The sequence below is a fragment of the Chionomys nivalis genome, chromosome 24 (genome assembly GCF_950005125.1).
Source record: "Chionomys nivalis chromosome 24, mChiNiv1.1, whole genome shotgun sequence".
Lineage (NCBI taxonomy): Eukaryota > Metazoa > Chordata > Mammalia > Rodentia > Cricetidae > Chionomys > Chionomys nivalis.
Genome location: NC_080109.1, coordinates 35,467,849 through 35,481,751, shown reverse-complemented (window position 1 = coordinate 35,481,751; position 13,903 = coordinate 35,467,849). Strand labels below are relative to the sequence as shown.

General features: G+C 37.4%; 1 protein-coding gene across 5 annotated transcripts in view; it reads left to right on the top strand.

Annotated features, from left to right (window-relative positions):
• Positions 1-9,382, top strand: part of Bltp1 (bridge-like lipid transfer protein family member 1) — a 181,836-nt gene extending 172,454 nt beyond the window's left edge. For all 5 annotated transcript variants that reach the window (XM_057757383.1, XM_057757384.1, XM_057757386.1 and 2 more), the window contains 4 exons: positions 126-320; positions 726-860; positions 4,279-4,444; positions 8,688-9,382. In XM_057757383.1, coding sequence (XP_057613366.1) covers positions 126-320; positions 726-860; positions 4,279-4,444; positions 8,688-8,904 — 713 coding nt within the window. In that variant the 3' untranslated portion in view covers positions 8,905-9,382. The remainder of the gene's footprint in view (positions 1-125; positions 321-725; positions 861-4,278; positions 4,445-8,687) is intronic.
• The last annotated feature ends 4,521 nt before the right edge of the window (positions 9,383-13,903 follow it).

Below are 13,903 nucleotides of genomic sequence, written 5' to 3'. Positions count from 1 at the left end.
CAGAAATATATGTTTTGATTTTGTTTTTTGTCAATAGAGCCAAGGTATCATTCTGCTTTATTTAAGTTTGGTGTGTTGATAGTGCCCTTTGGTTTAGTTTAACCCTTACTGTTTTATGTGTGTAGAGCTAAACTTACTTCGCAATGTTGATGCTAATAACATGGAGAACAGTACTACTATGAAGAATTCTAGTTTGTTGAGTGGATTCAGGGGAGGTTCTAGCTACAACCATGAAACAGAGACTATATTTGCATTGCCAAGGATGCAGCTTGAATTTAAATCAATTCATGTTCAAGAACCACAGGAGCCTTCATTACAAGGTATGTAGAGAAAGAATCTCTGGTCTTAACAGCACTAAGGAAATTCTAAAGAAACTTCTGACTACTGCTCTCTTACGACAAGTTATTTTGGTATATTAATTTAATAAAACGAATGATATAAGTCAAATTGATGTTTGTACCAGATACTTAAGGCCTCTGGTTAATTATTTAGCCTGTTTGTGCCTTTTTTTCCAAGTACTGGGAATAACAATTGGACTTTATTAAAATAAAAAATGGCACATTCTAAGAATTTTTAATAATCATTAGTCTATAAATCATGTGCATATAGCAATTGCTCATTTCTTTACAGTTACATTTCAAATGGATGCATTATATTGATCTATGTAAATATTAATGGGAAGAGGCCTTGAAATTCTTTACTATAAAAGAACTTTATCATTACAGATGCCAACTTGAAACCCAAGGTGGAATGCAGTGTGGTGACAGAGTTTACTGACCACATTTGTGTGACTATGGATGCTGAGCTCATCATGTTTCTCCATGACCTAGTGTCAGCCTATCTGAAAGAAAAAGAAAAAGGTGTGTTGCATATTTTTAATTTCTCCTTTTATTTTCTTCCCTGTAAACTCTACAGGGAAGGCAGGGATCAGTGGATTAACATGGGAATGTTTTCATGTTCTAATATAGAATGAGTGGAACATGTCTTTTCCTCTGCAGGCTGCAGATGTCAAGAAATAATATTGCTAAGACTAAATGAATTTCCTGAGTATCTGCTAGATACATAGCACTCTTTTTTTTATTTCCATTTATTTATTTTGGTTTTGTAGGGGATGAGGTACATTATGGCATACATGTAGAGACCAGGATAGCTTATAGGAGTCAGTTTTCTCCTTCCGCTATGGTATTTGTGAAAATCAAATTCAGGTCATCAGCCTTGGTAACATCTGACTGCACTTCAATGGCACTCTTTCTATAAGAGTTTGGGATTTGGGTTTTTGTTGTTGTTCATTTGTTTGCTTTATTTTTTAAAATAGGGACTGGAAAGATGGCTCCGTGTTTAAGAATACTTGCTTCTCTTCCAGAAGGCCTAAGTTTGGATTCTAGCTCCCATGTCAGGTGGCTCACAACAATACATAGTTCCTGCTCCAGGGGATCAAACACCCTCACACGCATGCACGCGCACCCACACCCACACACAGAGAGCATGCATACACATAAAAAAAATCAAAAATAAATGTTTTAGTAGTTTCTAAAAATATTAAAGTCTGTAGTTAAAAGCCTTATAGATGATTTTTGCAAAGTGGGAAATGGGAGGAAATACTACAGATTTAAGTAAAATGAGTGAAGAAACAGCTACCTAATAAAATTGCATTGTTTTATGTATAGCATACAGTTGGAAAAACTGAATTTAGTAAGGAGATAATTCTGTGCAAAGAACATTTTAGTTTTATAAATAAGTTACTTATATCTTAGTAGTCCAGTTTTGATTTCATGAGCTAGATAACATCTGTTTCCTTACTGGCACATAAATGTTGACTCATTAGGAAACATACAGTGACCCTAATAACCTGTTTGGAATTGGTTTAATGTATTGTAGTCCTCCATAGCTATAGATAAAGTGAAGATCTTTGAGTGACCTCCCAAACATGGTCATTATTCTGCTCAGTATTTATTGCACAACTGTTGTGTATTTATGAAAAATAAAGTTATGGTGGGTTAAATATCAGATGTATTGGTTTTTTTCAGTGCTAGGATCTAGGGCCTCATGCATGTGTAGCAGACAACAACTGAACTATATACACATCACTTTTTACATTTTGTTGTTGCTGGTGTTGGTGTTGAGACAGGCTCTCCCTAAGTTGCCCAAACTGACCTTAAGCTCACTCTGCATCCAAAGCAGACATTGAACTTTTGATCCTCCTGCCTCCAGCTCCCACATAGCTCTGGGATTACAGGGATACACTGCCTGGCCCACTTCTATGTGTGATTCTTACTAAATGTAGCTTGAGAAGGATAATTTGTTCAGAATATTATATAATACTATTTTGTTTTTTTATGAAGAAATTTTTTTTTAATATTTTATTTATTATGTATACAACATCCTGTCTGTGTGTATGTCTGCAGGCCAGAAGAGGGCACCAGACCTCATTACAGATGGTTGTGAGCCACCATGTGGTTGCCGGGAATTGAACTCAGGACCTTTGGAAGAGCAGGCAATGCTCTAAACCTCTGAGCCATCTCTCCAGCCCTATGAAGAAAATTTTTAAATTTACCTTGCAGATACATCAAAACTAAAAGATAATCAAAAAGACTGTGATGAAAGTACAAATTTAACATAACATAGATTGGACTACTCTTCATTACTGTTCTTCAGAAATGTGCCAGAAATTGAGAGTAAAATCTATAGTGATGGTGGGAAGGTTCAATCCCTACACATCTCACACTTTGCCCTAGAAAGTGCTGTGTGTTGCGCCTACCCAAAACATGAACCTGTCCGTCATGTCCTAGCACATGAAGTGTAGCCGCCACTTGTTATCCTGCTCTGTACCAACCATTTCTAATCTGCCCATGTATGAACGCCTGTACTTGTCCCTCTCAAATGTTATATAAGGCGTTTGACATTTCATGAAATACTGTTATTGGTCTTAGTCTACCTCACACTAGTCTCCCTCTAAAGCAAAAATCTCCTAATTTAAACTGTTTTAGTCAGGTGTGTAGCATAGGCTTATAATCCCAATGATTTAAGAGGATTGCGAGTTCCAGGTCAACCCAGGCAATTAGTGAGAGTCTCTCCCTCAGAAAAGAAAAATAAATTAAAAGGATTAGAAATACAGTCTTAGTGGTAGAACACTAGTGTGGCATCCGGTAGGCCTTTAGACTCAGTCCCCAAGTACTGCATAGACAGTTTAAGATCTTTGAATGGGAAAAGACAAAGTGTTGTATGTGAGGATTTAGTTATAAAGATAGTATAATAGCTACTTAAGTAACTCATTATTACAAATTTGGGCCACAATAAGCATAAACATTCTCTGAGAAAGTTTTTTACCATCATTTAAGAGTAGAGTAAAATCAATAATTTCTAGAACATGGAGATATGGCAGTGTAACTATCACCAATAATAAAAGCCCAGCAAGTACAATAGAACTTGCAGGAATCTGTGTTTTGACAGTGTGGTATTGCCTGGTTCATTACCAATCAAGTTGCAATAAGGGCTGCACAGTGAACATCATTTTCAGTTGTTTTATGATCACGTTGTGTCTTGAAGCCTGTACTTCAATAGAACTGCTGTATTTATTCAATTAGATTACATAAAAAGCAATGTGTGTCACAGATGTGATCTGTGTGTTTATGGTTGCCAACTTTAATAAAGACTTGTCTTTTGCAAGGCATACTTGAGCATGAAGAAAAGATTTTACACAAAAAGCTGCTTATTGACACTGTTTTTACAACTCTACAACCATTACAGGAAGCACTAATTACAAGCTTTAAATGAATTTTATGTTATGTAAATAACAGTCCAACTAAGTCACCAAGTCACAACCTTTTTTTTTTTTCCATGCTGAAGTTTAGAATCAAATGCTAACAAAGTATTTTACCATGGAATTAGTAACCCCTGGTCCTTCTTTGAATTATTTTGAGACAAAGTCTCAAATTTTAGGCTGACTTGAAACTGGCAGTCTCCTTGGTCTCCTAGTCAGCTGTGGTTACAGATGTGACCAGCATAGCATTCTCAACTGCTAGTCCTTGTTTAGGAAACCCACCTCTGTTAAGGACAGTGCCCTACACCTGCTGTCACATATGTAAACTCTACAGTCTATACAGTGGCAACCTTGCTTTTCTCAGAAATATTAAAAATTGGTATTTTCTCTTAAGATGCTTTTTAATAATTAACTAAATGAGGCTTGGCATGGTAATAGATAAAATGATAGAGCCAATAGTGGTTCTTAAAATGGTTTAAAATTTATAAGATCTGATCTTATAAATTTTTTTATTGTAGCCATTTTTCCACCTCGGATTCTATCTACTCGACCAGGACAAAAAAGTTCAATTATTATGCATGATGATAATTCCTCTGACCGAGATAGAGAAGACAGTATCACTTACACCACTGTGGACTGGAGAGACTTTATGTGCAACACATGGCATTTGGAGCCTACCCTTAGGTAAGAAGTGGGTGTGCATACCTCAGCATGTCCAAAGTTACTGCACTGGTGGTTGTTCCCAGTGCTGTGAACAAATGCTTGACAAGAAGCTGGAGGGAAGGTTTGTTTTGGTTTATAGTTTAAGAGGGGATACAGTCCATCCTGGTGACCCAACATGAGGCAGCTGGTCACAGTGTATCCACAATCAGAACTAGAAAAATGACAGTTAAGTGGGGCCAGGCTATAACACCTCAAAGCCTGTCTCTAGTGACCCACACTTCCTAAAGTTTCCACAACCTTCAACAGTGCCACCAACTAGGGACGAAGCCCATGAAGCATAGTTTATATTCAAGCCACAATACCTACTCCATCCCCACCAGGTTCATAGCCATCCCATAATGCAAAATGCATTCATTCACCTTCAAAAGTTTTCATAGCCCAAAGTTTCTCTTGAGATTTAGGGCAGTCTTTGAACTGTGAACCACTGTACAATCAAATATCAAGGTAATACTTCCAATATAAAGTGGCATGGAGGAATAGAGGCATACCAAGGAAAAAATGGGCCAAAGCAGTACTGAAACCCGGCAGGGCAGAAACCAGGCCTCCAACGATCTTCAGTGGCTCCACTCATCCAGTTCTGCCTCCTGAAACACATATACCCTCTCTCTTGGGCCAGTTCTCCATGGCTGTAGCTTTTCTTAGGAGACATCCTGTGGTTCTGGCATCTCCATCACCCAGGGCTCTCCTACTTGCACTTCACTTTCACAGTGAGTTCTTGGTGCTTCTTTGCAGAGATTCTGATATTGCTGTACGTTGTCTGGCTTCAGTGGCCTCAGGAACCTTGACACAAACCTCTCTGATACACCATCCTTGTGTCATTCTTGCCTGTAAGATCAGTACCATAAAGACAGTGCTGCCTCTATGTGGTGGTCCTTGAAGAAACATCCTACTCAGCTGTTCTCCCACAAGGGAGCCCTTTTGGTAACATTCTCAGCTGAAGCTCTCTCCTTACAAATGAGTTTTCATCTTCACAAAATGGGACTTCTGATGGGTGAGGTGCCAGAGCACATTTCCAATTGCTCCAATGCAGACCACAAAAGTGTCTCTTTAGTAGTGTTTTTCTCTTTTAACAGCCACTTTCTTAGCACTAATCCTATGTACAATTTTAAACTTACTTCTTTATCAAACTCCACATTTCTCGTCTTCTCCATTTATTCCTTACTCTTACTATTGACCTGGTTAGAGTAGCCTGAATGCTATTACGCCACAATATTTCCTCCATCAAACAGATTAGTCCATTATTTTTTAATTCAGCCCCATTCAAATTGTCAGAGCATAGACAGAATGTAACCAAATTCTTGGAAAGGATGTAGGAAGAATAGCCTCTAGCCCAGTTATCAACAGTCCTTATCCCAGTCATGAACTAGACCTTCATTATCCACATTTGGTTTTTGGCATCCTTGACTTCTACACTTACACCCATTAAACTCTGTTTTGTAATATTGAAGGGCTTTTTTAGCCCAAAGTTCCAAACTATTTTAATTCCTCTAGTAAACCAGTTCCAAAAGTCCAATAATCACATGGTCAAGATTATCACAGCAGCAGCCGCACTTTCAGAACTAATTGATGTAAGAGTCATGTTTTTCCATTGTTGTGACCATACCCAACAAGCAGCAACTTAAGTGGGAAAGGGAAGGCCTAAGAGGGGCATGAGACATCTATAGTCAGGAAGTAAAGAACAAACAGGAAATACAGCAGAACTGTAAAACTCAGGCATGCTTATAGCCCCCACATCCCAGTTCCGCTATTAAAGGTTTCATAGTCTCCCTAAACAGTGCCACCATCTGGGGACTGAGTGTTGAAACACATGATCCTATGAGGAACATTTCACATTCAGATCACCAAAGGTTGTTTCCAGGTTCTGGGTATTATGAATAATACCCCTCAACCGAAGAATGGATAAAGAAAATGTGCTACATTTACACAGTAGAATGCTACTCAGCTGGAAAAATAATGACATCTTGAAATATGCAGGCAAATGGATGGATCTAGAAAGAAAAAAAAACATATTGAGTGAAGTAAACCAGACCCAGAAAGACAAATATGTAATCACTCATAAGTGACTTTTAGACATAAAGAAAAACCAACCTACAGTCTACAATCCCAGAGAACTTATACAACAAAGAGGACCCTAAGAGAGACGTGCATGGGTCTAAATAGGAAGGAGAAAAAGATAAGATCTCCTGAGTAATCTGGGAGCATGGGGATCTACCTGGGGTAGAAGGGGGGAAGGGAACAGAGAAAAATGCCTAGCTCAATAAAAACAATAAAAAAAATCACAGCGGGTGCTGTGAAGAAAGTTATGCGTATCTTCCATAGATTAACTCGTTAAATTTACAGTTGGTCAAAGGTTATCTTTCATCTTTGGCAACTATTCACTTCTTTTTGCTTTTGTAAGGTTCTCTGGGTGAAGCAAAACCAGTATAGACATTGAGAGCAGCTCAATTGCCATGATCAGCTAGGGTTGTCCTTTCTTGATCAGTCACTAGATTAGCGTAACTCCTTATGATGTTGGCCTTTCTTCATCTTCTGACGAGGACCTTAATTTTAAATTTTAGGCACCCACAGTATCAAGACCCACTAGTTGTCTTACTTGGGGTTTCTATTGCTTCTACAAAATAAAATAACCAAAAAGCAAGTTGGGGAGGAAAGGGTTTATTCGGTTTACACTCCCACATTGCTTTTCATCACTGAAGGAAGTCAGGATAGGAACTCAAGCATTACTGGAACCTGGTGGCAGGAGCTGATGCAGAAGCCATGGAGGGATGCTGCTTGTTGGTTTGCTTCCCATGGCTTGCTCAACTCACCTTCTTACAGAACCCAGGACTAGCAAGCAGCCCAGGGATGGCACCACCCACCATGGACTGAGTCCTCTCCCAGTGATCACTAATTGAGAAAATGCCTTACAGCTGGATCTCATGGAGTTGTTACAGTGGTGCTGCTTTGTATGTTGTTTATGATTAACATTCTTTCTATTTTTCTCATCTACTTTTTATTCAAATTGTAATGTTCCAAATCCTTGGATGGTAACCAAAAATTGACTCCAGCCCAGTGCTTACATAAAGTTATTAAGGAGATGTATTTGTATCACAAAATAACTCCAAAACAACAAAATTTTTATCGTGTACAGCTATGACTTGTTAGTATGTATATTCATTAAAATTTGCCTTAACCAAATCAACAGAACACTTTTTTTAATGAGAAATCTTAGCATTGCTATTACTAAGGCCAACATAGGGATTTTTTTTAGAGGTACAAATGCAGTAAAATATTTGGAAGATATATTTTAGATTTGTAAATCTAAATTATAATGGAACTAATTGTGTATTTAAATTGACTATAAATGAAGAGTCAAGTGAATATAAAAAGTTACTATATTCCATTTTTAGCAAGCTCATGACTAAAAATGATGAATGGTATAGAGTGCTAACGAATACTGTTAACCAGGTCTGGCTTCAGCTTGACTTTACCAATAGTCAAGCTCAAAAGGCCTGTCTTCTCTTCCTTCTTTAGCTTCCTCATGAAATTTTTGAAAAGAAATGGTAATACTTACCTGTGTGCTTACCTAGCCATCAGCAGCATTTAGCACCTAGAGCTAATCTTTTTCAAGCTCTGAAATGAGGTAGGAACACACCAATATGAGTATCCCCTCAAAAAAAAAAAAAAAAAAAAAAAGTCAGGAAATATTTAACACACCACTCAGTTCCTCTATTAACTTTACCAGTCAGATAAATCTTCAGTATAGACTGAAAGTCCAAGAAGTGAGTTACCAGTAACCTATCCTCCACAAGAAATGAAATGTCAAAATCAAGGAGAAAATAGTTCTCCTCTCAAACATGTTTAGTATATAGCACTCAGTAAATTTTAGCTTTTCCCTTATTACAACCACATTCTTATGAAGTCTTTTAACCAGTTGTCCTTTTAAATATTTAAGATGATCATGTCACAGGCCTGAAATAAATTAAGCACACTGGAATTCCATTAATATCATTGCTGTATGTAGTATGTCAGACATATCATCACCCATAAATAGTTTTCATAAAGCTATTACAATGAATCTAAGACTTTTAGACTCAAGTATTCAAATATATCTGCTGACGTGTTTTACACAGACAATATTAAGGGAGTTAATAAGGACCTACCCTCAGGGGTATGCAAATGGATCTTATGCCTTGACAATGACCTTTTCTGGTTTCTGTTTTAGATTAATTTCTTGGACTGGAAGAAAGATTGATCCAGTAGGTGTTGATTATATTCTTCAAAAATTGGGCTTTCACCATGCCAGGACTACTATTCCCAAATGGCTTCAGAGAGGAGTGATGGACCCGCTGGACAAGGTGTTGTCTGTTCTCATCAAAAAACTTGGCACTGCACTGCAGGATGAAAAGGAAAAGAAAGGAAAAGACAAAGAAGAACACTAGAATAGTAGCTTGATCTGTGAAAAACCTGATTGTGTCCGTTAAGTTTTATTACACTGGATTTATTTTTCAGCATAACTTTAAATATTACTTTAAATAATTCTAATTTTGTGGCCATTATTGTAACAGTTTGTAAGTTAATCTGTTTATTCTAGTTCTACCATTCTGTATACAGTAAAGTAGTGCATGAAAATATAAATTTTATGGAAAACTACATAAAATATACACATAAAATTTATGATTGTTTTATGTGCAATATAATTCTGCATTTAAAATATTTGCAGAGTAACTGTGAATTTTTTTGTTATTGGCCATAACTTTTAGAAAAACTCTTGTTGATAATGTGATTGGGGGGGTCTTTTTTATGTAGACTTGTATAAATATCTATTTGTATATAATTTGAGTAATTGTGATGATTGTATACAACAAAAATGTTGTTTGTAATTATTGTAATAAAGTCACAATAATGGCTTCAGACCATGCTTAGTTGTTTCAAATTTTTTTCTCACTAGTGTGTGTGTGTGTATACATATATATATATATATATATATATATATATATATATATATAATATATAATATATACATGCTCATCACAGTTACTATATGTTTTTTTATAGATAGTACATGTAAAAAAAGTTAAATGCATAAAAATACTGAATAAAAATAAGGGGAAAGGTTTCAGAGATTCCCAGAGGTTTCAGAGCCATTAGGTATTGTTCTTTTCAGGTGGTGAGTACAAAGATGCTCATTTTTATTACACTTTATTTAATCTTTATGTATGTAACCTTTTATGCTTATGAATTCATAAGCTGTGTTGTATAATACACGTATATGTATAATGGACATTTGTGAAAAACACTGGTACATGTGTAGGCGGGCTAAAAAGAATTTAAGAGAATTATAGTATCTAAAATAATATTCCAGCCCTCAGTGCACCTGAACAAACAAATATTCAGAAGTAGGTGTATTATTGATAACTCAGGTTGGAAATTTGGCCAAGTCAGGACAGTCCAAAGGTTAGGCATACAACAGAACTGAAGAAGTCTCAAAGAAACTTCTGATAGATCTTTGCATATAGATGAGTTTTACTAAAAGAACAAACCTCCAGAAAAGCCACTTGCTCAGTCACAGGGCTATGTCCAGTAAACAGTGGTAAATGGGGAGCTAACTGCAGGTATCAACTCTTTAGTCTTTTGCCATCTCACTGTGTAACTGGCTTGGCAGACATGAAGACAGGCAGAAGTGGCACTTGTGCTCCCCATTTTTGCTATCTCACTCTTGAAAAGATAGGCCTCGGGAAATTGAAAGTTCTCCAGAAAAATCTCATGTTCGGAGAAAGCCTAAAATCTGAGTCAGCCAAAAAGGAAACTTTTCTTCTAGGAAGAGATTTTCAACTTGACAGACCACCTTGTTGAAAAATAGAGCCAAATGATGGGTCCAGGACTATTTAACCTCACTTCAGGACCCAGAAGATGCACTTAGGGGTGTCATTGGATCTTTGTCCCTCTTCCCTCTGTGGCTACATTGAATAAAAATCTCCTTTTACTGTTGATTTGGAACTTTTAATTGAATTAACAAGGACAGGTAGTCAAACATGGCTTGTTGGGGCACAGGTTGTGACACTAAGTCCAATAATAGTCATATTTCAACCTCTGAATCCTCTCTAGTGCCCACAACAAATGGTCCCCAAAGGTATCTATGAAATACCATTTTATTAATCAATCTTACCATAGAAACAAGTGTACTACCAGAAAGTTATTTACTAAACAAAACAAAAATCAAGTCATTAGTTGACCTATTTGAATTCCTTTTTAGATACTGACTTATAGTTAAGTTCAGATAGAGAGCAAGAGTTATGTCTATCTAAGCAGTTGTGGTCAAAGTATAGTCCCACTTATCATTGACCCATCATCTCAGTTCAAGACTTTCCTGCAGGATATATGGTGCTATCTTGGCACTGACTGAAATCCCAGTCCCTTTCCGCTCCTAGCATGATACCTATTCCCTGGGTGCCTTGTTTTACAGTCTGATGGGATGTTCAAAAATATACTTTTGGAATAAGAAAGTCCTCACAGAACTTCTAGATGTTGGGACATGTTTCTGTTTTTAGAAAAGTGTTTTATTGAAAAATCACTCAGAAGAACAACTACCGTCAATAGTGACAACACCTGTATCTGTGGGAGCAATGCTAGAAAGTGGCAATTACAAAGTTTGGACTCAGAATGAATGCAAGTTCAAAGCAGAATGTTGGTTTTTCTGTCCAGTGCTGCTGGTTAAGAGTGTTCTGTGTTGTGCCAAACAACATTCATTTCTGTTGTTTTGCTAGCATATATTTTCCTTTTTCTTCTATAGTTCATATAGCATTTTCATTATTATTGGTATCAAGGTCATAGGTTATGAAATTCACACACACACACACACAGTCAGTGGTGACAGAGGCAGAAGCCTAGCTCCATGCTGTCACTTGCAGCCTAAGGTGTTCCCTTGCCTTTTAGGGACCTAAACTCAGACAAAAAACAAGATTCTTGGCCACACTGTTACAGTAGTCTTAGAAAGCATTCACATATGAAATCCTCAGAAAATATTTTTTAAAGTTACTTCAGCTGTGCCTGTCATCTCTCCAGGAGACCACCCCTGAATCCTGATTCACTGAATTCATGGGAAGGAAATAGGAATTATCTAATTATTATTATATAATTATCTAAATATTTTCTATTATTATCTATTATAAATTATTTATTATCTAATATTATCTAATGATATTATATATTTGACCTTCCCCAGGAACTCCTGCCATACAGTTGCTTCCAGAGCTGCCTCTATATAGCTCTGCTAATCCTACCTGCTTTCAGAATTTTTTTTTTTACTCGGGAAGTATTAAGTTTCTTTTTTCTTCTTTTCCTTTTCAATTTGTTCATAATGCTTTCTTGGACAATGGGCTTTCTCATTCTTTTCTGGAGTTAACAGTGCTTTTTCCTTTCTGCCATGCCACGCTGTTTATCATGAATCTACTTGCTGACCTCCACTCCCTGTTGTTTTTCCTATACTAAAATTGTCCCCAAACTTCCTTCTGAGTCCATTTTTTTAAATTCTTTTATTAACAAACTAAGAACCTATGACAGGGAACACCGGTTTCCCTGATAACATCTAGCATCCAACTTGGGGCTTTCCTAAAGTTTTCTGTAACATAGCAACCCAGATGGAATCTTAAAAGTTCTGAGGACAGAACATGTGAGCATATTCCAAGATTCTGAATTCCCACTTCTTTCATTAAACTACTATTCTCTCAGTTCTGGGGAGACTTTGCGTCATGATGTTTAGGGGAAGAAAGGAGAGCAAAGCATCTTTGGCATTGTTAGGCCTCAAGGTCGCTGGGCAAAAAAGAGGGTACCAGTGAGACAGGGCAAGACAGTGCAGAGGTTCCTTCATCTTGTATTGCAGAGACCATTTTAGGCTAACTAAAATTTGATCTTGATGGAAATTCTTGTGAGAATTACCCAACTCTATTCTAGGAGGTCAAGATGCCACACCTAGCTTAGCTTCTGTTGTGCAAACCATCCCCTCCTGCTTACTGCTTATCTTAGCTTCTGTTAAACTGCTTCCTTGCCCAAAACTTCCCCTTGCAGCTGTCAAGCAAGATAACCAGGATGTGGTTTTTGCCTTCTAAAACCCCATAACCTAAACACTTACATACTGAGTACCTGAGTGTAGTCCTAGTCAGCTGGAATAATGACTTTCAAATGGCTACAAACTGTGTCTTAAGTGGTCATCTCTGGTGAGCTCCCTGTAACACCAGCACTTAGCCAGTGGGTCTCAATCTTTCTAATGCTGTGATCCTTTAATACAGTTCTTCATGTTGTATTAACCACCAACCAGAAAATTATTTCATTGCTACTTCATAACTCAAATTTTGCTAGTTTTGAATCATAATGTAAATATCTGATATACAGAGTATCTGATATTGCAACCCCTAAAGGGATCACGACCCACAGGTTGAGAACCACTGACTTAGCCCTTAAATCATGTGGTCCCTAGGCAGTTGATCATCTAAGTGGGTAGATGTACACATAAGACTGCTGCAACTCTAATTCAGGTTTAACTGTTTCTAACCTTAGTTTTCTAAGGGACAGAAATGTCTGATAATACAAAGTGAAAGATACTGTCTCAGCCCACATTATCCTTGTGTAATAATCCACATGAGATAGTTACTGATGGCCATGCTGATTACACCAATTAAAAGTTAACATCACTGCTCTTTCCTTGCTTATATCTGTATCTTTAACTGGTTTTTCATGTTGAAATTAACTTTTTTTACTAATGGCCAGACCAAGAGTGGGCTCATCATTCTGAAAAGTCTCTTGATGCCAAGTTCAGGGGTACAGTGTTATAAAAGAAAAAATACATAATTATATCAGTGTTGGGTGGCGTGTATTATATTAGTGAGGGATTTAGAGCAGCTTCTTTACATCTGCTGTCCTTGCAGGGCTCAGAGGGATCTTCTAGACATGCTTTTGAACCATGGTCAAGGTCATAGACAATCCCTGAAGCATTCCCAAAGCAGAAGTATTTGTTAGGGGGTTAGAAGACTGAGATATGACCAGGCAGGCATAAAGTTGGGACAGGATGGTGTTACCTTGATTATTTCACTTGGATGGGACAGAATGGCACCATGGAATGCTTTCTCCTTCTGAGTTTCTCCATGTAGTACAAAAACAACAGTGCCAATGTGGATGTGCGCACAATTGCTCACCCCAACTCTTTCAAGGGCTCTTGTCCCAGATGACTCGGGAGCCATACAGAGAGCAAACAAAACCCAATGGCATCTTTTGGTATTTTCCGTTACCACTTATGGTAAAGCATATGGACACCCTTTCTTGCATTGCGACCATGGAGTTCCTTGCTCTTTTCTGTCTCTTCAATTTCCTTACTTTGCTATTTTGGGACTTCATACCTCAATGTTATGTTCCCTGTTCCGAATGTATTCCTGCTAGATCTGTGGT